This window comes from Budorcas taxicolor, chromosome 11, assembly GCF_023091745.1.
Source record: "Budorcas taxicolor isolate Tak-1 chromosome 11, Takin1.1, whole genome shotgun sequence".
NCBI lineage: Eukaryota > Metazoa > Chordata > Mammalia > Artiodactyla > Bovidae > Budorcas > Budorcas taxicolor.
Genome location: NC_068920.1, coordinates 62,110,704 through 62,138,546, shown reverse-complemented (window position 1 = coordinate 62,138,546; position 27,843 = coordinate 62,110,704). Strand labels below are relative to the sequence as shown.

The window sequence follows — 27,843 nt, the reverse complement described above, 5'->3', positions numbered from 1 at the left end:
CCAGGTGGAACTGGCTGGGGAGGGCCTGCAGGTGGGGGCTGGCGAAGATGCTATTTAAGGAAGGCGGTGGTCCTAAACCTGCGATCAGGCTGCTTCATCTTGCGGGAATCGGAGCCCTTGCCAGCTGAGGGGCCGGGGGGCCCACTGCAGGCAGCATGAGTATGGAAGGCCTCTGGCCATGGGCCCTGACTCTGGTCTGTCTGCCTGGTAAGTGGGTTGCCTCACTCTCCTGCCCCCTCACTTTGGCTCCAGCCTGTGGAGCCAGTGTGGGAAGTGGCCAGAGGGCGTAGCTGCAGCTTGCAGGGATGCAAGCTGACCAGCATGGCTCAGAGAATGGGCTTCCAGGGATGCTCCTAGAAGTCAGGTCCCAGGGGGACCTCCCGAAGATGCTGGGGGGCAGAGGCCCTGCCTGGCAGGAGACAGCAGGACTGACACTTCCCGAGGCCTGGGCTGAGGAGGCGGCTGGGGGCAGGGTCTGAAGCTAAGCCACACCATGGCCTCAGTGTTGGAGGCTGAGGCCCCTCCCTGCTCTCTCCTTATCCCTCCCTCCCCTGCCTCATACTTGCCCAGACACTCGGAGCCCAGGGCTGCCTTTCGAAGCCCAGTCTTGGTCCTCCTAGTGGGTCACCATTTCCTCCTCCAGGGGATCTTCCTGGCCCAGGGATGGAACTCAAGTCTCCCGCATTGCTGGATTCTTTACTGTCTGGGCTTCTCCAGTGGCTCAGGCAGTAAAGAATCTGCCCACAACGTAGGAGACCCAGGTTCGATCCCTGGGCCAGGAAGATCCTTTGGTGATGCCTGGAGAATCCCATGGACATGTAGCCTGGCAGGCTATACGACTAAGCATCTAACACTTGTCCCCCTAGGGAAGTTCCTTCTGCAAGGTTGTCCAGGCCTCAGGGCCAGGTGGGCTCCCAGGACTGACTCCTCCTGGAGGCCTGCCTCCCCCAGGCCTGCCTGAAGGGCCTGGGTCCTGAGGTCTGACAGCCCACTACCCTCACCCCACGTCCTGTTATCCTGCGTAACCATTGTGCATACGTACCTGTGTCTGGGCCAGGCTTCATCCTAGGAGCGCCCTCAGCCTCTCACTGCGTTGGAGCCCGTGGGACCAGATTCTCAGAAGACCTCACCCCTGAGGAGACCCAGACATCTTGGGACAAGGACATCCCTGCAATAAACCAGGGTGAGGACACTGTCTTCTCGTGGAGTGAGGGGTATGAAGTTGTCCATGTAGCCTATGAAAACCAAGCTGAACACTCAGATGCGTAGAAAAAGCTGCGAGGGGATGCCAGCTTGCTAAGTGGGCTGTGGGAAACTTCTTAAGTCTATTTTTCTGTGTCTTCTCTACTGGGGTGTTACCTTTATGAGAAGGGGGAAAAGCAGAGGTTTTAAAATATGACGAGCCCCTTCCCTGGTGGCTCAGATGGTAAAGAATCCGCCTGCAAGGCAGGAGACCCTGGTTCAATCCCTGGGTCAGGAAGATCCCCTGGAGAAGGGCAACCCACTCCAGTATTCTTGCCTGAATACCAAAGAGGCTGGCAGGCTACAGTCCCTGGAGTCGCAGAGAGTGGGGTGTGACTGAGCAATTGACTGCACACGCTTGGCTTTTATCAGGCCGAGTCTGGTGTGAGTGGAATTATTAGCGGCTGTTAGGAAACATGCCTTCCACCTGGTGTGGGATGATCTGCAGGTGTGAGACGCTGCGGGTCTCAGGAAGTGTGCGTCTCGGGCCTCCCCACCTGGGGATTTCTGCTGAAGAATGAGGACACACAGAAAACCTGGGGCAAAGTGCTTAGAAATAAAGACGGGGATTTCAGAGAACAGCGGGAGGGGGTCGGAGGGAGAGCTTGTCCTGGGAGCTGTGAACCTCCTGGATGTGGCTCGCCCCCTCCTGCTCTGTGAGAAGCTGGAGCAGGGTGGCTCACCACCTTGGGGTCACTAATTGGAGCTGGCCAACTCCAGAGCAGCCCGAGGCTGCGCTGGCACTGTTTCTCAGCGGCTGCAGAGGACACTGCTAGGGCTGCTGGTGGCCCGAGGACTCCCTGTGAGCCTAGCCTAGTGACAGTCGGGAGGCCCTTTACCGGGAGGCACACCCCATCCCCAGCTGCTGGGGATGCCCCTCAGACCTCGTTGTAGCCTGAGGCCCTCGTCCAGGGATGCGGGGAAAGTGCTTCCTCCCTCGCCTGGGGCGGCCCTCCCACAGGGACATCGACAGGCAGGTGTCCGGCCCCCTGCCTCAAGGCAGGATAAGCCTTGGGGTCCGAAGGTCCTGTGAGGTCAGCCTGGGTGGCCCTCCTGCTGAACCCAGCCCTCCCCCGGGTGCTCCAGCTTCAGTCACCTGCAGATGGCCCCCTGGTTCAGGCTCTGCTCTGGGGAGCCCAGCTTCTAGGATGCACAGGGGCCTGAGCAAACCCAGGGAGACAGTGAAGGACTTGGAAACCTGGCTGCTGCAGTCCGTGGGGCTGCAGTTGGACATGACTGAGCGACTGACCAAAACAGCCTAACCTTCAGGATGCAAGGCACTCTTCTAAGCCTCCTGTTGGGGCTGGTGTCCTAGAAGGGAGGCTGTGCAGGGAGGGGCTGCCCACTGTGCAGGGGCCTGGCGGGGTGGGGGGGTGGGCACTGTGGGAGGGGAGGGCGGAGCCGTAGCCCCCTTGCCGTGATGGCGAGGGCTGGACTTTTGTTGACTTGCCACCGTGAGGGTCTGGAGTGCCGCACGGATGGGTCGGGGGTGAGTGGAGCAGGAGGGCCAGGGCGTGTGCTGGAAGCATGGCTTGGGCTGGAGCGGAGGGTGGAGATAGCTGGAAGAGATGGCAACTTCTGGGAGCAGAGGGTGTCAGATGCAGGAGGCAGGAGCTGGGGCTGGGTTTTTTTTCTCTTGGCTGTGCTGCATGGCATTCAGGGTCTTAGTTTCCTAACCAGGGATTGAACCCGTGTCCCCTGCGGTGGAGGTGCGCGGTCCAGCCACTACACTGCCAGAGAATTCCCTGGGATTGGGTAGTGTGCATGTGTGGTCCCAGGAGAAACGCACTGTCTGAGCGGGAAGGGTGTGATCAGGCTGAGAAGTGCTGCTCGTGCTTGTAGATGGGGACTCAGAGGGGCTGTGTGACTTGCCTGGGGTCACACAGCCTCAGGGCCCAGGGAAGGGTGGGCCCTGGGGTTGCTTGGCTGGAGGTCTCTGCTGGGCATGTCCTAGAGTCTGTTGTGGGGGTGGGGGCATGGACCCACGCACGTGTGTCCCTTCCTTTTCAGGGCTGATTCCAAAGGAGTCCCCAGAGAGCAGCTTCCTCCTTGAGGGGGACATCCTCCGGCCGGTGAGTGTGAGCGTGTACACACACACACACACACACACACACAAGTACACACACACACATGTACAATAACCTCACAGCAGTGTCAGAGACCTGTGAGCCCATCCCTAGGCGTCATGGGGGTGTGACTTGTGAGCCATTCATCTTTCCTACTCATAGCTCTTATCAAAGTCAGCGCGAATGTTGTTAGGAATAAGCCAGCCTGGCGGAGGGTGTGACATCTGGAATGGTAGCAGTCAGTCTGGGAGGGCTTCCTGCAGGAGGGGTTTTGGAATGTCAAGCCCCAGCTTGCTACCCTTCCCCGGGGAGGTGCTCAGGGAGTACTGGGACGAAGGAAGAGGCGAGCTCAGGTTGGCAGAGTGGCTGGTGGGGATATGGGGAGGTGTCTGTGGTGAACTTTGGGGGCGGCAGTGGTGGTCTGAGGAAGACAGAATGAAGACTAACACGCAAACCATCCTGCCTAGGGATGAGGGGCGGGGTCAGAAAGGGAGAAGGCTGGATGGGATCAGGGCCTTCTTTCAGGAGGCTGGGGATGGCAGAAGGCTCTTGAATAGGACAGTGACTTGGCGAGAGCAAGACTATGGTGCTGGTCTGAGGTTGTCCACTGATGGCTCAGCTTGAGCTGGGCAGCAGAGCCGAAGGCCAGCCCAGGCCAGGGCAGGAACCCCTAGGGCAGGGCAGGGCCCCCGTTCCCAGTCACCTAGTGAATACACAGGGTAAAAGCAGGATCCAGTAAAACCTTTGGTAGCCTCTGCAGGAAATATTTTGTCTGGGTTTCTTTAAAAAAAAAAAAAAATTATTTTTAAATGAAACAAAGATGAAAATGATAAAAGGTACAACTCACAAAAAAGATAGACATCATAAACCATTAGATACCTTAACAAACAAAGAAACAAAGATATATAAAGCAAAAGTCAGAAGAAATATGAGGGAAAAAGAACAATATATGATCATAGTGAGACATATTAACATTTCTGAGAATATTTTATCAAGTGCAGAAAAAATTAGGATCTTGAATGATACCATTAATCATTTAAATATAATAGATTTATATTTAATTTTATTAATCATACCCTACACAAATTGTTTAAAATTTTGTATCTCATATGTTGTTGTCAGATGTCCACAGGATATTTAGAAAAACTGGCAAAAAGATAAACATTACTGCGTTTCATGGGTTTCTCTCCCTGATAGAGTAAGTGGCAACTTCTTTCTCTAGAACAAAGGGTTGTGCTGTGCGTCACACAGCTGGCCACCGACCTCCTGGTTTCTGTCCCTTCTCTGATGAGCAGCCACCCTCACTGCGCACATCTTGAGGGCTCCTGGGGCCTGAGGGGTGGCAGCCTCGGGGCGGGAAGCTTGGCCGGCCGCTCCCTAAGCCGCCCTCTCTCCTCAGAGTCCCTTCCGGCTGTTCTCGGCGACCAGCAGCAAGTGGCCCAAGAACGGCGGTGTCGTGGAGGTCCCCTTCCTGCTCTCCAGCAAGTACGGTGAGTCGGCCCAAGCCCTGGAGCCATGGGCCTTCTTCCCTGTGCAGTGCGGCTCCTCTTCATTTTGTTTTTTTAGTGACATACAGCGGACTTTATTTTTCACTTGTATTTATTTGTACTGGCTGTGCTGGGTCTTCACTGCTGCACGGGCTTTCTCTGACTGCAGTGAGCGGGGCTGCTCGTGCGCTGGGTGCCCAGGCTCCTCATTGCGGCGGCTTCTCCTGTTGCTGGAGCCGGCTCCAGCAGCTACACTTTGTGGGCTCCAGACCCCAGGCTCAGCAGCTGTGGCTCACGGGCTTGGTTGCTCTGCAGCACGTGGGGTCTTTCCAGAACAGGGATCGAAGCACGTCTCCTGCATTAGCAGGCAGATTCTTTACCGCTGCACCACCAGGGAAGTCCCCTCTATGGGTTTTAATTCCCCTTTGTGCTTCCTCCACCACCACCCAAAGAACCCTTCTATCAGAAGCCCTCTGTCTCATGGGCCCCTGAGCTGGGCTGCTAAAGTCCTGGAGGAGCTGATGCGGAAGCCACACCTAGGCACAGTCTGATCCATTTCAAGACCAGACAGCCCAGAAGGCAGTGACCAGCCCAAGGTCACACAGCCAGGGTACACCTGGAGCCCTGCTTTTTCCTCCCCACCCCATCATGCTGCCCTTTCTTCCTATCTATCTACATCCACCCATTCACCCACCCCTCCATCCATCCGTCCATCCTTACTTGTTTTTTGGCCGTGTTGTGAGGCATGTGGGATCCTGGTTCCCTGACTAGGGATGGAACCCATGCTCCCTGCACTTGGAACACGGAGTCTTAACCACTGGGCCACCAGGGAAGCCCCACGCTGACGTCTCTTGACGTTCCACACTGGAGAATGACCTAAAGCTCAGCTCCTTCCCCACGTGCAGACAGCTGGGGGAGAGCAGTGGAGGGAGCCTGGCTGGGGCTTTAGCGGACGAGTCTCTTCCCCAGATAAGCCCAGCCGCCGAGTCATCCTGGAGGCATTTGCTGAGTTTGAACGCTTCACGTGCATCAGGTTTGTTGCCTACGATGGCCAGAGGGACTTCATTTCCATCGTCCCCATGACTGGGTAAGTGCTTCTCGGTGTGTGTGCGAGTGTGCCTATGTGTGCATGGTGAGAGCCTCAGCTGTCTTGAGTTCAGCCTGAAATTAACAAAACTGTTGTCTAAAACCTGTGTCTGGGCCTGTCCTCCTGGGTCTAGAGTCCCCCTGCCCATCTGAGTGGTCTGCTCCGCATGAGCTAGACCTACAAATACTTGGGGCAAATGTTCAGGAGAGGTGGGCAAGGAGGTGCTCAATCTCCCGGGAGACTATGTGACCTGGGGAGTGAGTGCAGGCGTCATGGGGCAGACCTGGCCTCGGATCCAGGTTCCATGGTGCAGGAGCCAGGTGACTCTGGCAAATCCCGTAACTTCTGAGGCCCTTCTGTCTTCTCTCTGAATGCAGGTGATGGTAATACTGCCTTCCTAGCTTGGTAGGGCCCTAAGAGGATGTGCACGAGAGCTTTGACTCGGGGCTCCCCGTATGGAGACATTCACGTAATCAGCTGCTTCCGTCATCCATGTTAACATCAGTTCTCACCAACTCCTTACAGGGCAGGCTGGAAACAGGGTTCCAGCACACCCTGTTCACAGAGGGCCAGGCAGTGGGGGGGACTTGGGAACAGCAAGCTTGGGGCTACAGCCCAGGACGGGGACTCGCTCTGGGTGCTCTTATCCCAGGTCTTGGGAGAAGGGGCGAGGGGCCTGGGCGATTCTCCTGGCCGGTGCCCACCCAGCACTTTCGTGGCCCTGCAGGTGCTTCTCGAGCATTGGCCGCAGTGGAGGGATGCAGGTGGTGTCTCTAGGGCCCAGCTGTCTCCAGAGGGGCCCGGGCATCGTCCTGCACGAGCTTATGCACGTGCTGGGCTTCTGGCATGAGCACTCGCGGGCCGACCGGGACCGCTACATCCGCGTGAACTGGAATGAGATCCTCCCAGGTAAGCCAGGTCGTGCATGGTGGGGGAGGTGGAGGAGAGGTGGTCCTGTCCGGAGAAGGCGGCAGGCATGGCCTGCGCCCAAGGAATTGCCTGGCCATTTGGGAAAGGTTTTCCATCTTCCCCGCTACCTGCCTGTCTCCCATGGGGATGGCAGGATTCCTGCTTTCCTCCAAGACATGGAGAATGACCCCGATGCTGCTGCTCTGGGCCCTGAGGCTTCAGTGCCACCCACAGCTACCCTGAACTAGGGCATCAATTTGCCCTGTCTCGTCTCTCTTCACTGACGCTGGCAGTTACCTAAGGATGGAGTTGATGGTCTTATGACTCCTGCTCACTTATACTCAACCAGCAGCCCTGCATGCCTTAGACACTGCTCCTGAGGCTCAGGGCAGGGACTGTGCTCCAGTTGAGGAGCTGAGCCAAGACAGATATCTCAGAGGTAGTGGGCTATGCGCGTGTGCCAAGTGCCTGACGCAGGAGGTAGAGAGCAACCCTGTGGAGGCTGTGAGATGGCTGCTGACGGGCCTCTGGGATAAAGGGTAGGGAGACCAGGTCCTGAAAAATGGCAGTGGGAGAGCTGGTCCGGAGAGCGGGCCACTGCCCTGGATGCGAGGGAGCCGCAGCCATGTGCTGGGCAAGGCGCCAAGGATCTGACTCCAGCAACGGTGAGGCCCTGTCCTTTGGCAGCGGGGGAAAGCCTGATATAGGAGGTGAGAGGAGTCGAGACAATTGATTCAGGAGGGAGGAGAGCAGAGGAGGTGAGTGATTTGGGTTTGGGGGTATGGACGCAAATGAAAGCTTGAAAGGCTTCGTGTAAGAGGAGGGCATCTGGTATGAACGCCTTTGCTGCTGCTGAGGGGTTATGGTTAGGGGAGGAGGCCCAAGACAGCAGCCATCATACATTGACCCCCATGCGAGAATGGGATGGGAAAATGGGCAGCGCCTCTTAGTAGGATGGGGGCTAGAGATTGAGATCAGAGATTAGTCTAGAAGTGGGGAGGCCATAGTGACACCATGCTATAAAAATAGACTACAGATCTTTCAGTGCTTATGAAGGGACTTCCCAGGATGTCCGGTGGTTAGGATTTTGTGCTTCCATTCTAGGGAGCATGTCACTGTGCAGTGAAAACAAAAAAAAGCTCAAGTACCCATGGAATCCTTGTAAAGGCTTATGATAGCCACAAAAACTTCAAACTTGAAAAAGTAGAGTTAATACAAACATTTTGATCATGATGTAAAAGGTAGACGCTAGTAACAAAGCGAAAAATGTTACCCAGTTGTAAATTACAATTTAGAAAACAATAAACCGTTTTTTAAGCTACGGAGTTAAAAAGAAATTGTGGGAATTCTTAGAGCATGAAAATTAGAACCAAGGGTTCATAGCTAAAGCAATACACAGGGAAGCCTGAAATACTTAGATCAACAAAAATAGAGGACAAATTTGGCATTTCAATTCAAGAAAAAAGGGAATTAGTGAAGGGAAAAGCAGAAATTAATGAGTTAGAAAACAGAACAGCACCAATAAATGAAAAAGCTGTTTTTTCTTTTAACAATAAAATTAAACATCAGCTACCCTAATGGAAAAAATTGCTAAAGAATGAAGAAAAATGAGAATGTTTGTACTTGGTTAATATGTAAAGAACAAACTGCTAAAATATACAAACTAGTAACATCAATTAACTGTGGAGGTGGGAACTCAAGGGGGATGGAGTGGGAAGCATTCTGTGTCTTCATATTTTCTGAGTTTTGAGTCAGATGAATATGTTGCCTACTCAAAATTATGTTTAATAACTTAAAGGGTTTTAAAAGGAAAAAGTAAGCACTCTATTGGGTAGGTATTTCCAGGCAGGGATGGGATATAAAGGTGTTAGATTACCATTTTAGTGGTGAGGAGGCTGCTGGTAACCATGGGTGAGTGTAAAGGCAGCTGGCCTGGGTCTTTAGGGGAGCAAAGATGGGGGGTAAAACCATTCTTTCAGAGGCTCACTGAAGGGCAGGAGAAGAGTTGAGGGAGGGAAACTTGTTGCTCCCAGGCCTGGAGGGGCCAAGGGACAGGAAGAAGCAAGTGCTCTGGCCAATGGGAAAAGGCTGAACTCCACACCTGGGGTTGGGGGTGGGGCAGGTGCTGTTGGCTGGAGGCAGGGAGGTCAGGTGGCTTTGCTTCTGGGGGTGGAGTGTACCCCTGGTAGATGGTGGGCTCACAGGTCTCCAAGCCTGGGGTGGGGAGTAGGCACTTGATCTCGCTGGTAGTGGGCATCCAAGGCTCTGAGCAGCGTGGGACTTCTTAAAAGCTGTAGACTGTATTAGCATAAAGAGAGTTTCACACAGGGCGAGCCTGAGAGAAGAGATGGGGGAGAGAAGTCTTAGGAGGCGATGGCGGGCCAGCCACCAAGTCCCTGTGCTTGTATTAATACATCAGCTGGCGCAGATCTGGAACCCTCCCGGGGCACCGAGGAGACGGGGATCAGAAGCGGGGGTGGGGTGAAGAGATGCACTCTGCGTGTGGTTTTGGGCCCCCTCAGGTGGACTGGACACTCCCAGGAGGCCCCTGCCACCTTCCCCTCCTCCCCTGGCCCTCTTCCCCACCGCCGAGTACTTTCTTCAGGGTTTGAAATGAACTTCATCAAATCTCGGAGCAGCAACATGCTGGTGCCCTATGACTATTCTTCGGTGATGCACTATGGGAGGTGAGCACCCCCTTTCTGGCTTTCTTCCCTCCTCACTGTCCTGCCAGCCCAGCCAGTCTGGACTCAGGCCCTTGCCTCCTGGGTTTCAGGCTTGCCTTCAGCCGGCGCGGGCTGCCCACCATCACTCCACTCTGGGCCCCCAGCGTCCCCATTGGCCAGCGATGGAACCTAAGCAACTCGGACATTGCACGGGTCCGCAGGTTTTATGACTGCAGCCCAGGTGGCCGCGAGCCCAGTGGGAGAGGTGAGTGACAGGGAGTAGAGTGATTTGAGGAGCTGCAAGAAGGGCGAGGTGGTATTAGTGAGGGTCGAGTGCTAGGAGGGGCGTCTGTAGAGGTGAGCAGGGGCAGACCAGGGGCTCACCATTCAGATGCGGAAAAAGCACTCGAAGAAAATTAACACTCAGCTATGATTAAAAACTGCTAGCAGATAGGAACAGACGTCACTTTCTTACCCTTAAGTGAAAGTGAAAGTGAAGTCGCTTAGTCGTGTCCGACTCTTTGCGACCCCATGGACTGTAGCCTACCAGGCTCCTCTGTCCATGGGATTCTCTAGGCAAGAATACTGGAGTGGGTTACCATTTCCTTCTCCAGGGGATCTTTCCGACCCAGGGATCGAACCTGGGTCTCCCGCGTCGGAGGCAGACGCTTTAACCTCTGAGCCACCAGGGAAGCCCCTCTTAACCTTAACATACCTACAAAAAAACCAGACCAAAAATCATTTTAAATGTCAAAACAGTAAGACTAAGATAAGTTTTTCCATTCTTGTCTCATCTATTCAACAATGTAGTAAGTCTTAGCCCTTGTGGTACAACAAAAAATGAAGTCTTGAGGTTTGAGAAGGAAGAAAAAAGTCACTATTCATAGATGACAATCTGCACTGAAAGGAATCTACAAAAAAATTACTAGAACTAATAAGAATTTTTAAAGGTGAATATAATCAATACACAAAAGTCAGTTGTATTGTAATGCAGCATCAATTTATTAAAATACATTTTAAGCCTTTAAAAAGATGCAGCTGGTCCAGGCAGGGGTGAGAGTGCAGAACCAGGCAGTGGCTGTGCAAGGGAGAAGCAGGAGGCGTGATGAGGATCAACAGGAAAGAGAATCGAGACGGCTCCGTGTACCGTGTTGCCTGTATTTCCCTGTGCTGTGTGCCAGGCCCGCTGATTTTCAGCTGAGCACATGGCTGGCTGGGATAAAGTCTACATTTGTCCGTCCCCCTTGCATTTGGGCATGACCAGGTGACTGCCTTCTAGCCTGTGAGATAGCCGCCAGTTGGCAACTGTTATTTCATCTTGTAAAGAAACATTTTTCTGAAGTTGGTTGCCCTGGTGACCTTGTCTCGTCACCATTACCTCATTAGTAATTGGGGAAATGCAAATAAAGACCACGGCACCCTTTTTTATCCCTTATAAGTTGGCAGACATTTAGAAGTCGGATACTGCCAGATACAAATGGGACGACGAAGCAGTGATGACATGCATACTCTGCCGATAGGAGTATAAATGCTGCACCATTTTGGAAAACAATTCGGTAGCTTGCAAAGCTGAAGTGTGTGTACCCCATGACTCAGAATCTACTCCTTAGTATCTTTGCGCAAGTGTACTCCCCATCCATCGTAGGCAGCCTCTTCTCTACATTCTGTCTCTCTAGGTTTGCCTGCTCCGGGCAAGTCATATAAACAGAACCATACAAGATGGTCTTTTGTGACTGGCTTCTTTCACATAGCATTATGCTTTCAAGGTCCGTCCATGGTATAGCATATCAGTACCGCTGATCCTTGAACAAAACAGTCTGAGGATTAGTGGCGCTGACCCTCTGTGCAACAGAGCCTCTGACTGCCTACAACTCCAGTCAGTCCTCCACATCCAAGGATTCAGCTGACTGGTACTGTAGAGCATTTGCTGAGAGAAGTCACGTATAAGTGTACTCATGCAGTTCAAACCTGTGTTGTTCAAGGGTCAACTGTACTTCATTTTTACTGTTGAATGAGATGCCACGTTTTGTTTATCCATTATCAAAGGCTCTTTGGGCCATTTCTAGTCTAGTGAGACAATAAACATTCGTGTGCAAGATTTTATGTGGACATGTATTTTCTTTTTGGATATATACTTAGGAGTGAAATTTCTGGGTTCTTTGGTAACTCCATACTTTACTGCTAAATTGTTTTCCAAACTGGGCGCACTCTTCATTCTGAAACTTCGTATACATGCTGGTAGCAGCCCTTGTCACCACTTCTGGTTATAACTGTGCCCAAGTGGGTGTGAAGTGGTATTTTGTTGTAGCTTTGATTTGCATTTCCTGAATGCCTGTGAATGCCTCTTTATGTGCTTATAGGTCTTTTGTATATGTTTGGAAAAATGTTCAAATCTTTTGCCTGTTTTTTTTTTGTTGGTTTGTCTTTTACTGGTAAACTGTGGGAGTTCTTTATATATTCTGAATACATGTCCCTTATAGGACGTATCATTTAGAAATATTTTCTCACATTTTATGGGTTGTTTAACTTTCTAGATGGTGTTCTTTGATTATAAACATTTAAAATTTTGATGCAAAGTCCAAATTGTATTTTCTTTTATCACTGTGCTTTTGGTGTCATATCTAAGAAGGATTTGCCTAACTCAAGGTCATGTAGATTTAATCCAATGTATTCTGCATGTACACCAGAGCTTCCCTGGTGACTCAGATGGTAAAGAATCTGCCTGTGATATGGGAGACCTGGGTTCAATTGCTGGTTTGGAAAGATCTCCTGGAGAAGGACATGGCAAGCCACTCTAGTATACTTGCTGGAAAATTCCATGGACAGATGAGCCTGGTGGGCTACAGTCCATGGCGTTTCAAAGAGCTGGACATGTGCTGCGCTTAATAGTTCAGTCGTTTTGCATGTAATTATGCAGCTCCAGCACCATTTTGCAGACTTATTTCCTATGACATCAAATATTAGAAAGATTAAAAAAAATAAGAGACAATGGCAAGAGTTTTGTGGGTAACTATTTGAGAGGTTTGGGTAGCTTTAAGAACAGAATTGAGAGGTGGCTAGAGGTGGTCATGAGTCAATGGAAAGTGCATCAAGATAGTGGATATACAAGCAAGTTTGGGTATGGAAATAATGACCCCATGGAGAAGGGGGAAAGGATTCATGGGGCAGAAGAATATCTAGAATATTCGAGAAGGAGCTGTTCTCCTTGGGAGCTGAGGCACTTTCTTGGACCCCGTGGCAAGGAAGAAGATGGAAGCAGATTCCAGGTGGTGTGTGGTCTTGATGTGCTATGAGGGGCTTCAGTCCCAGGCTTTGATGGCAAAGCAGTGAGGTGAGAGGCTGGGAGAAGAGGATGTGTGGGGAGGGAGAGACGTGGAGTGGCTGACTGGGGAGCCGCAGGAGAGGAAACCTCTGAGAGACACTCTGTGGGGTCGCGGTGGTGCTGGGCCGCTGACGGGGGTGGCCTAGGTAAGTCACTTCGTCCTCTAGGACTGGGGTGCTGTGGGCAGTTCTGCCAGAGTCAGGGGGCCTGGGGATGTCTCAGGGAGTGACTGCAGTGAGGTTTAGGGGACCCATGCCAGGTGTGGAGGGTGTTTCGGAAGTGAGGAGGCTATGGAGCAAGAGGATGGGCTTTGGGGGCTCAGCGGGGCTGGAGGGTCATGGCACTGAGGCAAGTGGGCTGGAAGCAGAGGAGGCAGAGCCCAGAGGGTGGGCTGCTGGGGCCCAGGACTTCAGGGGGCGTGGTTCCTGCAGGTCCAGGCAGGGAGCGGCCTGGGAAGTCACTGGTTGAAGCGTGTCAGCTCAGATGGGCCAGTGTTCATAATGGAAGATATGGCCTCATTAGGAAGCAGCTGGAGGGCGGGCAAGGATCAAAGCAGTGCTTAGAGGGTGTGGCTGGCCAGCCAGATAACTTGGGCCCAAAATGAGTCTTAAGAAGTAGCCGGTGGCAGCCAGCTGTGGTCTGGGAGTGGCGGTGAAGGGCCAACAGGACCCACCCTACTGAGCTCTTGGGCCTGACAGTCACGTGTGTCCTGCTGACACTCTGGGTTAGGACGTAGCTACAAGTGTAGAAGTTCTGGAAAAGGCTTTGGATACAGGCAAGAGATGACATGTTGCTGTGTAGAGTGGCCCTGGGGGGTTTGTGCTGAGGGTTGCAGTGCTTGGGCAGGGGGTTGGCCATCAGCGAAGCCAGGGTATGGTGGGAGGTCACTGAGGGTCCCAGTGGCTGACCGTCTGACGGTGACCTCCGGGGCCACGTGGGGAGGGGATGGCATGGCTCCGAGCTTCTTGTCTCTCGGGGGAGCTGGGAATCAGGGTTTCAAAGGTGTTGGGCAGTGGCGTGGCAGGAACATGGTGGGTTCTAGGTCTCTGTGCACAAGGCTGAAGGGCGCTCTGGCTCTGGCACTCTCCTTCTGTGACTCCGGGACATAACCTGCCTTTCCTGCTCTAGGGCTCCAGACCCCTGGGAGTGGTAGGAGCCCCACCCCGGGCTCTAGGTCACTGCTGCAGCAGCTTCTGAAGGCGTTGTTGGAGGAATCCAGCAGATCTGACCCCAGAGGCTTTGGGGCGGAAGACCAACATGCCGCTGCCAGGTCTGAAGAGAGCCTTCGTGCATGGAAGCCCCCGACCCTGAGGAATTCTGAAGTGAAGGCCTCTGCCGACCCTGCCCCGTCAGCCCCCAGCTTCCTCCCTGAGGCCAAGGCCTGGGGCAGTCTTTCCTAACATTGCCCTGGTGCCATCCCAGCATCACCAAGTACCCCATCTCTAGAAGAAGACCAATCCGCATCCGTCTAGGCTCTTCTGGGGAACCCTGCTCTGCCAGGGGCCCATGCACCCAGAAATTGCTTTATGAGGACACTCAGAGGTCAAGCCTGTGGCTTCCGGCCCCTTTGTCCCTCTGGGCAGCACCCCTGCCTCCCAGCTTCTCTGGACCTCCATCTGAGGCTTGGGCCCCTCTCTCTGCTCCTTTCTTCCCAGTCACATTTCCCCAAGGGCTCCTAGGACAGAGAGACCCTCTAGGTCATCAGGGGCAGTGCCAGCTCTGCTGGCTCTCATCTCCTACCTCAGCCCCCAGGGAGGATGGGAGGTGACTTCTCGTGGCTCCAGGGACAGGGACCTGGAGGGCTGGGCCTCCCTGAAGGCCCCGGGAGCCCCTCTGAGGTTGAGGCGGAGCCCCCCGCATGGACTAACGGTACATTCACCGCTCCCTCAGGCTGCCCCATGCTCGGGACCCTGGGTGCAGCCCCTCTCCTGGCTGTCTGAGCCCTGGGAACCTGGGAATGCAGCCCTGCGCTCCAGGAGGCTTCCAGAACCCCACTTCCTCCCTTGCCTCCCGGGGAGAGGAAAAGTGGGGGCCTAGGTGTAGGGAAATTTGCTGCGGGAAACTCAGCAAGAACACGAAGACCTGAAGTCAGGACTCAAAGCTGCCGTCACCCGCACTGCTCTCCCCAGGAACTTGGCCTCTACTCAGACCCCGCCCCCCAGACCTGGCCCGAGGAGGCCCTGGAAGGTGGGAAGGGGCTGTGGGGCCACCCTGATTGTCTTCCTTCAGCCGATCCCCACTCCTATCCTTCCACTGCTGGCCTCCCTGGTGAGGGCTGTTCAGGGTCAAGAAAGTCTCTAGGGATGGCAGTGAGTGGGCTGGACCCCCGCACCCCCACCCCGTGCAGGTCTAGGGGCCTTCTTTGGGTGGGAGGCCAGCAGGAGCCCCTGCCTGTCCCAGTGGGGCCAGGTCCCCCTGATGTCTCGGGAAAAGTAGAAATAAAGTTGGGCACTTGCTCCAGGAGTCTGGTGCTGGGCTGTGCTGACTACCTCATACCCGGCGCCTTGACCTCTCCTGACGGCCCTGGGAGGGGCCCTCTAGGCGCTGAGACCCACATTTCTGAGGCAGGAACACACTCGGGGAAGCAAACTGGTGTGCCCAAGGAAATAGGGCTGAGCAGCAGGGCTGAGATGTGCCCTCTGCCCTCCTCTTCACTGTGTCAGGGGACCTGGAGCCTCTGCCCTCGGTCTATCTGGGGTTTCTGTCCTGAGTCAAGGATTTTCTGAGACTGCGCAAGGGCCTGAGCTCAGGTGTGAATGTCAGGGAAGGACTGTGGTGTGGGGATGCTGTCCCTAGTCTTGCTCCCAGGCCTGGGAGGTGGGTGCCACAGCTTACAGCAGAGAAGTAGGGCTCTGGCCATGCTCCTAGCAGGGTGACTGCTCCCCTGGAAGATTCCCAAGACTTTGGGCCACCCCTAGGCTAGAGATGGTACGTGAGCCTGTTTATCAGCATGGCTGCCTCGTGACCTGTGGGTCTCTGAGTAGCGAGCCAGGCCGCTGACACCAGGCTGGGGTTTCCTGACGGCCACTGTGGGTCAGAGGAGGTGATGTGCTCTGCACTGCAAGGCCCGCCCAGCTCGCAGAGGCTGCTGTCATGAGCCTCCGTTAACAGGCGGCTTTTGATCTTGGATGCTGGGTTCTCTGCACAGGGTGGTGGGGCTGGTTGATCCTGGTGCCTCACAGGGAAGACTGCTTACTCTCTGTTGGCAGTGACCAGGGACAAGGCTGTCCTTGTCCTGTCCTCCCCAAGAAGACGCCTGTTAGTGGAGTCCGGGCCCCAGGCCGGCTCTGGGCCCAGGCCTGTCCCCTGAGCCCCACACTGTCCTGATGATCCAGTCACGGTCTGGTCCCCGGAGCCCCAGCATGGAGGGTGTGCATGTGTGGGACGACCCTGGGGCGTCAACCAGAGCCCAGGGGGCTAGCTGCCACCTCTCACGGCCTGCGACTTGTTTGCCAATCCCCGACCACACAGCTCTGTGGGCTCATTCATCAGTTTATTCATTCACCTGACACGCATCTGTTGTATTTGGGGGCCAGGCAGGCTCCGTTATAGGCCCTGGGAATAACACAGGGAACAAGGCAGGCTTTCTATTCGTATGGAGTTTATTCGGGATGGGAAGAGGAATGGACAGTTAACAGGCCAATAAAGCATCCGGGATTGACAAGTGATGGAAGAGGGGAGCGTGTGTTGATGGCATTTCACCTGAATGGCAGGACGCTGCTATCCTGGGGCCATCTGGGGAAAGAACAGCCAGCACAAAGGCCCTGAGGCAGGAAGAAGCAAGGTGTGTCAGGCCAGCGTGTGTGGAGAGAGGGGTGTGTGCGGGCGGTAAGGAGGAGGCAGGCAAGGGCCTGGTCAGTCATGGACGGATGGTTTATTCCGAGAGCAGCAGGAGCCCCTGCTGAGAGTTTCTAAGGAGAGGTGTGACAAGACCCGATCTAAAATTTTAAAAAGTCATTCAGGGGCTTCTCTGGTGTCTCAGTGGTAAAGAATCCACCGGCCAACACAGGAGACACAGTTCGATCCCTGGTCCTGGAAGATCCCACAAGCCGCGGAGCAACTATGCATGTGCGCCACGACTGAGCCGTGCTCTGCAGCGAGAGAAGCCACTGCAGGGAGAAGCCAGAGAAAGGCCACACGCGACAGCGAAGACTCAGAGCAGCCAAGAGTAAGCATGGTCATATTAAAGTCATTCCAGTCAGAAGGGCTGCGATCCAACGTCTACAAGCAATAAATGCTGGAGAGGGTGTGGAGAAAAGGGAACCCTCTTACACTGCTGGAGGGAATGCAAACTAGTACAGCCACTATGGAGAACAGTGTGGAGATTCCTTAAAAAACTGGAAACAGAACTGCCTTATGACCCAGCAATCTCACTGCAGGGCATACACACCAAGGAAACTAGAATTGAAAGAGACACATGTACCCCCATGTTCATCGCAGGACTGTTTATAATAGCCAGGACATGGAAGCAACCTAGATGTTCATCAGCAGACGAATAAATAAGAAAGCTGCGGTACATATACACAATGGAGTATTACTCAGCCATCAAAAAGAATACATTTGAATCAGTTCTAATGAGGTGGATGAAACTGCAGCCAATTATACAGAGTGAAGTAAGCCAGAAAGAAAAACACCAATAACCTCAGATATGCTGATGACACCACCCTTATGGCACAAAGTGAAGAGGAGCTAAAAAGCCTCTTGAAGAAAGTGAAAGAGGAGAGTGAAAAAGTTGGCTTAAAGCTCAACATTCAGAAAACGAAGATCATGGCATCTGGTCCCATCACTTCATGGGAAATAGATGGGGAAACAGTGGAAACAGTGGCTGACTTTATTTTGGGGGGCTCCAAAATCACTGCAGATGGTGACTGCAGCCATGAAATTAAAAGATGCTTACTCCTTGGAAGGAAAGTTATGACCAACCTAGATAGCATATTCAAAAGCAGAGACATTACTTTGCCAACAAAGGTCTGTCTAGTCAAGGCTATGGTTTTTCCAGTGGTCATGTATGGATGTGAGAGTTGGACTGTGAAGAAAGCTGAGTGCTGAAGAATTGATGCTTTTGAACTGTGGTGTTGGAGAAGACTCTTGAGAGTCCCTTGGACTGCAAGGAGATCAACCCTGGGATTTCTTTGGAAGGAATGATGCTCAAGCTGAAACTCCAGTACTTTGGCCACCTCATGTGAAGAGTTGACTCATTGGGAAAGACTCTGATGCTGGGAGGGATTGGGGGCAGAAGGAGAAGGGGACGACCGAAGATGAGATGGCTGGATGGCATCACGGACTCGATGGACATGAGTCTGAGTGAACTCCGGGAGTTGGTGATGGACAGGGAGGCTTGGCGTGTTGCGATTCATGGGGTCGCAAAGAGTCGGACACGACTGAGCGACTGAACTGAACTGAATGCATATATATGGAATTTAGAAAGATGGTAACAATAACCCTGTATGCGAGACAGCAAAAGAGACACAGATGTATAGAACAGTCTTTTGGACTCTGGGAGAGGGAGAGGGTGGGATGATTTGGGAGAATGGCATTGAAACATGTATAATATCGTATAAGAAACGAATCACCAGTCTAGGTTCAATGAAGGATACAGGATGCTTAGGGCTGGTGCACTGGGATGACCCAGAGAGATGGTATGGGGAGGGAGGTGGGAGGGGGGGTTCAGGATTGGGAACACGTGTACACCCGTGGCGGATTCATGTTGATGTATGGCAAAACCAGTACAATATTGTAAAGTAAAAAAAATAATAATAAAACATGAAAAAAAATAAAGTTATTTGGATGTGCCTTGAAAAGCGAGTTGGAATCGGGCAGAACAGCTGGTAGCCCCTGCAGTTGTGTGAGCGAGAGTGGCGGGATGATGGGAAAGGGCGAAAGTGGGTGCTCTGGGAGTGTGTTTTGGAGGTTGAAATGAGCACGCCTGCGGTCGGATGAGCAGGGGATGAAGGCATCTCAGCCTTGAGAACCGAGGGGAGAGGGTTCAGGCGAAATCGGTGTTGCAAGTCGGGGGCTGTGCTGGGCTTAGTCATTCAGTCGTGTCTTTGCAACCCTGTGGACTGTGGCCCGCCAGGCTCCTCCGTCCATGAAATTCTCCAGGCAAGAAATACTGGAATGGGTTGCCATGCCCTCCTCCTGGGGATCTTCCCAACCCAGGGATCGAACCCTGGTCTCCCACATTGCAGGTGGATTCTTTACCAGCTGAGCCACCAGGTAAGTTGGTGGCTACTGGATGTCAAATGGGTGGGTCAAGAAGTGTGTGGTTTGTGAGTCTGAAGTTCAGGGCACGGGACGTACTTTGGAGAGTGATTAGCATGCAGGTGGGTACCAGGGGCTGGATGAAATTCCCCAAGAAGAGTTCAGGTGCAGAAGGAAAGGATCCCAGGACTGAACCAGGGCTGAATCACCCCCTGCAGTTTCTCAGTCTTGGCCCTAGCAGCATTTTCTGACTGATGAGTCTTTGCTGGGGAGAGGGGGCTGTGCTGGACCTTGTAAGGTGTTTTGATAGCATCTTTGGCCACTACCCACGGGATGCCAGTAGCAACCTCCTGCCTCCTGTGGTGAGAGTCAAAAATGCCTCCAGACATTGCCCAACGTCCCTGGGAAGGGGCAAAAACCAGTCTCAGTGGGAATCTCTGATTTGGGGTTTGGGAGAGGGAAAGGAAGCTGGGGAGGAGTGGCCTGTTAGGAGGGAGCAGGGCCTGTGGAGTGGCTCCAGGGAAGGGTCCATCATTTTATGTGGCTGAGAAACTGCGTGGGAGCAGGACACAGACGCGAGCCTGGCCCTTGGTGATGCGGAGGGATGAATGACGCCCAGGAGTGGACTCAGTGGAGGGCGAAGGGGAACGTGGGGGCTAGAGACAGTGACCAGGCAGACAAGAAGGTGGAGGCTGCAGGGGCATCCCAGGTGATCCTGTGGTGAAGAACCTGCCTGCCACTGCAGGAGAGGTAAGGGATGCGAGTTCAATCCCTGGGTCAGGAAGATTCCCTGGAGGAGGGCATGGCAACCCACTCCAGTATTCTTGCTTGGAGAATCCATCCCACGGACAGAGGGGCCTGGTGGGCTACAGTCCATGGGGTCGCAAAAGAGTTGGACATGACCAAAGTGACTTAGCACACACACGCATGCACGCAGAGGGTGTGGAGGGCTTCCTAAGAAGGGGGCTGGCCCTTAGGGTGGAGGGAGTGACAGCCGGTGAAGGGACAATCAACAGAGCAGAGCCCCGGGCTACACGAGAGAACTCGAGGTCCAAGGTGTCTGCAGACGACCTGCCCCAGGAGGCGAGATGGGGCTCGGAGGCAGGTGTGTGGGGAATGCATGCCTGCAAGGTGGCTTCCCTTTTCTCTTAAGTAGAAGGCAAAGCCACAGCTTGCAAGGAGGGCTCAGGCAGGAACAGGAGCAGGAGACGGATGCTGATTCTGAGGCGTGGGGAAGTGAGCACACTGGGAACGTCTGGAGATCTGTGGTCGCGAATTTAAAGCGAAGCCAGCTGATGAAGTGAGCGTTTTGCTCTGGAAAAAGCAGCCACTTTTTCCAAGGCAGGGTGGATGATTTAGGTTTGACCAGGGTTGGGGTTTCGTCGGGTGAGGTAAGATGGGGGGAGAGAGGATGACCGACTGACACCACAGAGGGCATGGCTCAGGGGTCTGGGGAGGTGGGGAGGCTGGGTGGTACAGGGTGGTCTGGGGGTAAGGTCCCTGGGGATTTGAGAGGCTGGGGCTTCTGGGGAAAGCTGGGGGTGGGTGCAGCCTGGTTGGGGAGCGTCCCCATGGGCTCTCGGGGCAGGAAGTGCAGCAGTGGAGACAGTGGGGCCAGTCTTGCCTTTCGGACCTGGAGAAGTGGTTCCAGGGCTTTCAGCTAACACGGTGCATCTCCTGCCGTGCTCTCACGGACAGGATAGGACAACTGTCTCCCCTTTCTTGGAAAAGATGCTACTAGGTCACCTTTCTACCATGGCCCCTCTTTTCAAGGACATCCCTGGGGGTTCCTTCGTTTGGGCACCACCTGTCTGAAAAAAGCTTATGTGTATTTCATCTGCTGACGTCTACTGCCATTACCCTTCACTTTTCAGCAATCTCGGCCAGGTACTGCGGACGGAGCAGGGATGTCGGCTCTGATGAAAGAGGTGGAACAACAGGCCAGCAGACCCCACTGTGGGATAGCCCCTGGGTGTGAAGGTGGCACCAAGGGAGGAGAGGTGGTGATGGGTGAGCGGTCCTTGAGAAGAGAGTAGGGCTCCACGAAGCACAGGAAGAGGGTGGGGAGGGTGTTTCTGGCAGAGCAAACAGTCCCTGCAAAGGACTGGAGATGTGGGCGCTCAGGGCACATCCAGAGACCAGCATGTAGACTGGTGCGGGATGGAGGGTGGGCCAGAGCCTGTCACTGCCTCCGCCTCCCCTCACATGTGGCTGGGAGTAACGGCAGCAGCTGCTGCTGGCTGGCTGCAGGTCTGGGACAGCTCTGCCAGCCCTGCTGGAGCAGGATGATACTGGTAGGTCAGAGCTAGCTTGGGAAGGGCTGGAGGAAGCCCTACTGCGGCCTGAGGCTCTGATTCACAAAGGGCTCGGCAGAGCAGGCAGCTGGGGAAGGGGTGTGTTGGGGGGAGAAGGAGATGGCAGAGAGCAGTGGGGAGCTGAGTTATGTAACAGCCCCCACTGCCCCGAGAGCCAGCCACTGGTCTTGGGGCTGGGTGGGCTGAGGGATGGCAGTGGGTGACACAGAGCCTGGGTGTTGGCTGAACCTCGTGGGTTCCTGTGGGTTCTTTCTGGCTGTCCTCACCCAAGGGTGGTACCCAGCAGGGCCCAGGGACAGGTGGATGTGAGCTGCCTGTACAGGGAAGGCCCGGCTGAGAATCAGCACGGGGAGGGTGGGGGCAGGGTGGGATTGAGGAGCTCTGGCCTCAGCTCTGCAGAGCCCTGGAGGCCTGGCCTTTCAAGGAAAACAGGCCAGCAGACAAAAGGCTGCTGTGAGTTGCAGTGTCTGGGGAGATACCTGCTGGCCCCCCAGCCTGACAGTGGTTGGAGAGAATGAGAAGTAGTCCTTCCCGAAGCCTATTTGGGCCACCAGAGTGCCCAGATTCCCTGCCGTGGGACAGAGAGCATGGGGCAGGGTACCACGGGGACAGGCAAGAATGTGCTCAAGTGGCTGATTCCCAGGCTCCAATGGCCACCTGCCTGCCCATCCTCAGCGAAGGGTCTGATGACTCCTCCCCATCCCTGGCGACCCTGGCGTGGAAGCCCAGCAAGTGGAAGAATGCATTCACGACACCTGACTTTGGAGGGGACCAGGGAGGCTGGCTGCCTCTCTAACTGAGCCTAGGCAGCACCTTCCCCACCAGGCTGTGGGCACTCGCATCTAACAGAGGGGCTGGCAGGAGGCAGGGAGAGCCCAGGATCAAGGGAAAGCCCCCTCAGTCTTGCCCTGTGTTGGAGGCTAGGGGTGGGTACCACCTTTTCTGAGCCTGGCTGGGGGTGAGACACTGTGGGCACCTTGAGGCCACACTCCCTGCTCCCATCAAGATGGAGCAGGCATGCTGGATCAAGGCCATGTCCGTCGGAGGAGCCCTACTTTCAGAAGCAGATTGATGCTTATTTATAGGGAGGATGCCGTGTACAGCTATGGGCTAGAAATATGAGGGCTGGGTCTAGGCTGGGGTTATAGCATTAAAGGCTCTGGAAACAGTGAAAAAATGCCCTTGAAGCTCCCCAGGCTGGCACTGCAGTGGCCACAGGGAGTGTGGGTAGGAGGAGGGTGCATGGGGAGCCCTTGTCCTCTGAAGCACTTTGAGGCCAGAAGGCAGTCAGGGTGGGGTATGCGCTTAATTGGGCTTCCCTGGTGGCTCAGATGGTGAAGAATCTGCCTGCAATGCAGGAAACCTGTGTTCGATCCCTGGGTCGGGAAGATCCTCTGGAGAAGGGAATGGCAATCCATTCCAGTCTTGCCTGGGAAATCCCATGGACAGAGGAGCCTGGCAGGCTACAGCCCATGGGGTCACAGAGTCAGACAGGACTGAGTGTGTGGTTAACTGGAAGTTTCTTCTTACCTCAGCTGTACTTTCCAGGGCCACTTCAAGAGGGGTGTGCAGCATGCATGGGGCGGGCGCCATCAGCAAGACTGGAGCAGGGAGAGGGTCACTGCACAGCTCTTTCCTTGCAAGCTGCCCCTGAAACCTACATTTTCTCTGAAATGAAAGTTACTTGCTCAGTCATGTCTGACTCTTTGCAACCTCATGGACTGTAGCCCACCAATTCCTCTGTCCATAGAATTCTCCAGGCAAGAACACTGGAGTGGGTTGCCATGCCCTCCTCCAGGGGATCTTCCTGACCCGGAGATGGAATCTTGGGTCTTCTGCATTGCAGGCAGATTCTCTACTGTCTGAGAAATTGTGTCAAAAGACCCCGCCTTTGACTAGATCTTCTCACTCTGCACCAGGCGACATCCTCTTCCTGCTGGTCAGGAGGTCGGAGTTTGCAACTGCCCGAAACCGCCTGCCCCTCTCAACCCCCTTCCCCCGCCTGAGTCTCAGGTGTTGCCGAGACTTGATTTCAAGGCCGGTTTTTTCTTACCTCTTTGCCCTTAATAGGGGAAACTGAGGCATGTGCAGGAGAAACAGGAAAGCTGAAGTCGGCAATCCCAGGCTCTGAGCACTTGCTTGACCCTCGGCTTGGGAGCCTGCTCAGCGACCCCGAGACGCGGTGAGGGTTCGGGTCCTCGGTGGCCGAGGACAAGCTCGCAGGCGGGCGGCGGCAGGGGGCGCTCGCTACCTTGTCACGCGCGCCTCCTCGGGGTCCGCAGGCCCGACGGAGTCCAGTCGCGGCGGGAAAGCATTTGGGGAAGGGTCTGCCCGCTCGCCTCATGCCCTCCGCTCGGCTTCTGGCCCCCCGGGCTCCGGGGAGCGCGTGTGGTTTATGATGCGCCAGAGCCCCGACACACCCACCCACCCTCTCCTTGGGGCTCTTGGGCGGCGGGGAGGAGAGATCTGCTTGCGGCCATCCCCCAGACCCGAGGGCTCCGCCCTAGCCGCGCAATCCGCAGGAGACACATCCCGCCTGGTGCCCGCGGATCCTCCAGCGCCGCGTCCCGGCTCCTTTGGTGCACCGACCCTTCCACTTCTGCCAGCATCCTTCCCTCGGTCCGGAAGATCCCAGACGCCGGGCCTCTCTGACCTGCCGCAGAGTGGAGGCTAGGAGGAAAAGGGTAGGGGCGCCACAGCGGAGGCCGGGGGCGCGGGGAGGCTGCGGCCCGCGCGCCCCCCAGCGAGGCGCACCTTCCACCCACCCTGGGTCCCACCGCCCGCCCCGCCTCCCTGCCTCCTCCCGCTCCCGCCTCCAGTCTCCTCCCTCCTCCAGCCGCGCTTGCTCTCCTCCCTACTCCGGCCGCGGCGTGCTGCCTGCAGGCGCCGCTCCGGGTTACGGGAGCTCCGGGAGCGGGTCTGCCTCCGCGCCTCCTCCAAACCGGCTGCGCACCCCCTGCCCGGCCGGCCGGGCCCCGCGCCCCAGCGTGAGTCCAGCAGCCTCCCCGCGTCAGGGTGCAACTTTCCCCTGGTTCCCGGCGGGGCGGGGACCTCAGAGGGACAACTTGGTAAACTTCTCTGGGGCGGACGGCAGGGGCGACGGGCGCAGGTACACCAGGATGTAGGAGGGCCGTGGCCGGCCCCGGGGCGTCCCCCGACCCCTTTCGGCCTGGCCATGGGGCTCCAGCGCCTTTAGCACCGCCAGGGGGGCGACCCCCTCGTCCAGCCGACCTGGGTGGGACAGCGCCGTCGCCGGCTGTGCGCGCGCTGGGGCGAGCAGCGCCCGCTCTGGCCGCGTCCGGCCCCGCCATGGACCACCAGGAGCCCTACTCGGTGCAGGCCACTGCGGCCATCGCGGCGGTCATCACTTTCCTCATCCTCTTCACCATCTTCGGCAACGCGCTGGTCATCTTGGCTGTGCTGACCAGCCGCTCGCTGCGCGCCCCGCAGAACCTGTTCCTAGTGTCGCTGGCCGCCGCCGACATCCTGGTAGCCACGCTCATCATCCCTTTCTCGCTGGCCAACGAGCTGCTGGGCTACTGGTACTTCTGGCGCACCTGGTGCGAGGTGTACCTGGCGCTCGACGTGCTCTTCTGCACTTCCTCCATCGTGCACCTGTGTGCCATCAGCCTGGACCGCTACTGGGCGGTGAGCCGGGCCCTGGAGTACAACTCCAAGCGCACCCCGCGCCGCATCAAGTTCATCATCCTCATCGTGTGGCTCATCGCAGCGGTCATCTCGCTGCCACCCCTCATCTACAAGGGCGACCAGGGTCCCCAGCCCCTGGCCCGCCCTCAGTGCAAGCTCAACCAGGAGGCCTGGTACATTCTGGCCTCCAGCATCGGATCTTTCTTTGCGCCCTGCCTCATCATGATCCTGGTCTACCTGCGCATCTACCTGATCGCCAAGCGCAGCCACTGCAGAGGCCCCAGGGCCAAAGGGGGGCCTGGGGGGAGGGAGTCTAAGCAGCCACACCCTGTCCCTGGGGAAGTTTCAGACTCAGCCAAACTGCCAACCTTGGCCTCTCAACTGGCCGCCCCTGGAGAGGCCAACGGATGCTCCCAACCTCACCCGGCGGAGAAGGGGGAGGGGCAGACCCCTGAAGCCCCTGGCGCTCCTGCCTTGCCACCCAGCTGGCCTGCCGTCCCGAAGTCAGGGCAGGGTCAGAAGGAAGGGGTTTGCGGTTCATCTCCGGAGGAGGAGGCAGAAGAGGAGGGAGCAGAGGGCTGTGAGCCGCAGGCCTTGCCAGCGTCTCCTGCCTCAGCTTGCAGCCCGCCCCTGCAGCAGCCGCAGGGTTTGCGGGTGCTGGCAACCCTGCGTGGCCAGGTGCTCCTGGGCAGGGGCACAGGCGCTGCGGGGGCGCAGTGGTGGCGGCGGCGGACGCAGCTGAGCCGGGAGAAGAGGTTCACCTTCGTGCTGGCCGTGGTCATCGGCGTCTTCGTGCTCTGCTGGTTCCCGTTCTTCTTCAGCTACAGCCTGGGTGCCATCTGCCCGCTGCACTGCAAGGTGCCCCACGGCCTCTTCCAGTTCTTCTTTTGGATCGGCTACTGCAATAGCTCGCTGAACCCCGTCATCTACACCATCTTCAACCAGGACTTTCGCCGTGCCTTCCGGAGGATCCTGTGCCGCCACTGGACCCAGACGGCCTGGTGAGCCCGCCAGCCTGCTGCCCGTGTGGGGTGGTGCCAGGTGGTGCCAGGGTCACCCTGCTTCACCCTGTTTTAGGTGGCCACCTCCCTGGGCTTTCTGGTCCCTTCCTGGTCCTGAAGCCTCATCCTGGGGACTCCCTGGGAGGGCCAGGGGGTCTATTTGAAGGCTCCCCTTGCGGGCTACAGTCCATGGGGTCACAAAGAGTTGGACACGACTGAGCAACTAACCCATACACACACACACACACACATACACACACTTGCTGGCTTGGCTGTGGGGGGCCATCTTCTCCACCCACTGACTATGCAAGGGCAGATGGACGAGGCTTGGCCCATCTTGAACGTAGCTGAATGTTCTGGGCTCCCCTCCCAGAACCACAGACCCCTGCCAACCACTGGTGGGCTTCCCTCCGCTGAGAATCCCGTGTCTTCTGGTTGACCACTTGCAGTGTTTTCTTTCTTTCTCTTCTTCCCCTGGAAAACAGCAGGAAGCCAGCCTTCCACTTTTTCCAGGAGGCCTGCTGCTGAGGAAGAAGCAGAAGTGATGACAGGCATTCATGTTGGGTGCCCAGGTCCCAGTGAGGCACTGGGTGGGGGTTTCTGGGCTGGCACTGTCTCTGGGCCCTTTTTTGCCTTCGTCCTGCTTTTGGGTTTGTAACTCCTTTAAAGACCAGAGTCTCGTATTGTTTTCCTCACTCGGCGCCCCTCTGGAAGGCGGGTGGGTGTGTGGATGCCTCAGTGGGGTGGTCTGGAGGCCTGGCCTCCTCCTCGACGGGAGAGCCCTGATCACTAGCGTTCACCCCCTGCAAAAACTGGGGTGACAATAGCTTGCCGCCTACTTGCCGTTGGGAGATGAAGGGCATGTCTGAAAGTGTTGAGCTCCATGGGGTAACGCACTAGAGAACCAGAAAATGTGATTATTCGGTGATATAAAAATCCCCCCTTTCTGTGTTTACCACTGCCTGTCTTCCTGTAGACTTTCGTTCTGCGCCTGGGGTGTGAATTCCTACCCCAAGCTGGAAGTGGGGAGTGGCAGACAGAACCACAGTTTCAGTTCAAGGATTTCTTTGAGAATGTGTTCCTATGCCTGCGAAGATTTGAGTTATTAGGCTGCGTGATAACTTCTCAACATTTCACCTGCAACACCAGGAGGGTTTTCATTGGATTGGACCCCCCTCCCCCACAATGGGGGAGCAATCTTTTGTCGTCAAGCTGGTGAACGTTTCCCCAAGATCTCTAAAGATACCCACTGCAAGGGAATGGGGTGAGATGAGAGTGTGCTGGGGCTGGAGCAGGTGGGTAGGGGCCCTGTGGACTCCTGGGGGGCTCCAAGCCCTAAGTGGGCCCCTGTGATGCATAGCTGACCCTGCCCCTGGTGGGTGCCGTCTGCCCATCTCAGACCCAGCCGTGTTGCTCCACCCCACTGAGGGGGCTCCAGGGGCCTCTCCCTCTTGGTTCCCTCTCCCATCCCTCCTGGAACAACTGGGAGCACTGGGAGGATGTTTCCCAGCCTTCGCCGTGGGTATGCCTGGCTCCACCATTAAGCCAGTGAGGGTCTTATCTTGGGGGCTGGGCTGAGCAGCACAGGCACTGATGGGCCTGGCTGGATTTGGAGGGATGCGGGGGAATCTTCTGGGGTGGAGAGAACGGAGGGGACCAGAGTTGCTCCTGGGGCAGAAGGCCATCCAGCTCATTCCCTGGTCTCAGTGTGAGGCTGGGCCTGGCCTGGGGGCAGAGCCAGGGAGGCTGGGCCCGGGGACGGGCTGACTTGCCTCATCTGCTGGCTAGTCTCACGTGTGCCCCTGCGGGACCCCTGCTGTTGTTGCCGGTGTCCCCTTGTGATATGCAGGTTTTTATTTTTATTTTTTAAAGTCTGAGCTATTTTATCAATAAAGGATA

The 27,843-nt window shown here is 55.7% G+C and overlaps 2 protein-coding genes across 2 annotated transcripts; both read left to right on the top strand.

Moving 5' to 3' along the window:
* Positions 1-155: 155 nt before the first annotated feature.
* On the top strand, positions 156-24,420 carry ASTL (astacin like metalloendopeptidase). Its single transcript, XM_052648221.1, has 13 exons — positions 156-207; positions 1,058-1,183; positions 3,253-3,314; positions 4,708-4,798; positions 5,765-5,882; positions 6,610-6,791; positions 9,397-9,478; positions 9,568-9,722; positions 13,908-14,158; positions 14,909-14,966; positions 20,868-20,990; positions 23,215-23,332; positions 24,132-24,420. The coding sequence occupies exons 1-13, from the start codon at positions 156-158 to the stop codon at positions 24,418-24,420; spliced, it is 1,707 nt and encodes a 568-aa protein (XP_052504181.1).
* On the top strand, positions 24,202-27,843 carry ADRA2B (adrenoceptor alpha 2B). Its single transcript, XM_052648328.1, has 2 exons — positions 24,202-25,944; positions 26,921-27,843. Coding segments are annotated over exons 1-2 (1,341 nt in total). The 5' UTR covers positions 24,202-24,604; the 3' UTR covers positions 26,922-27,843.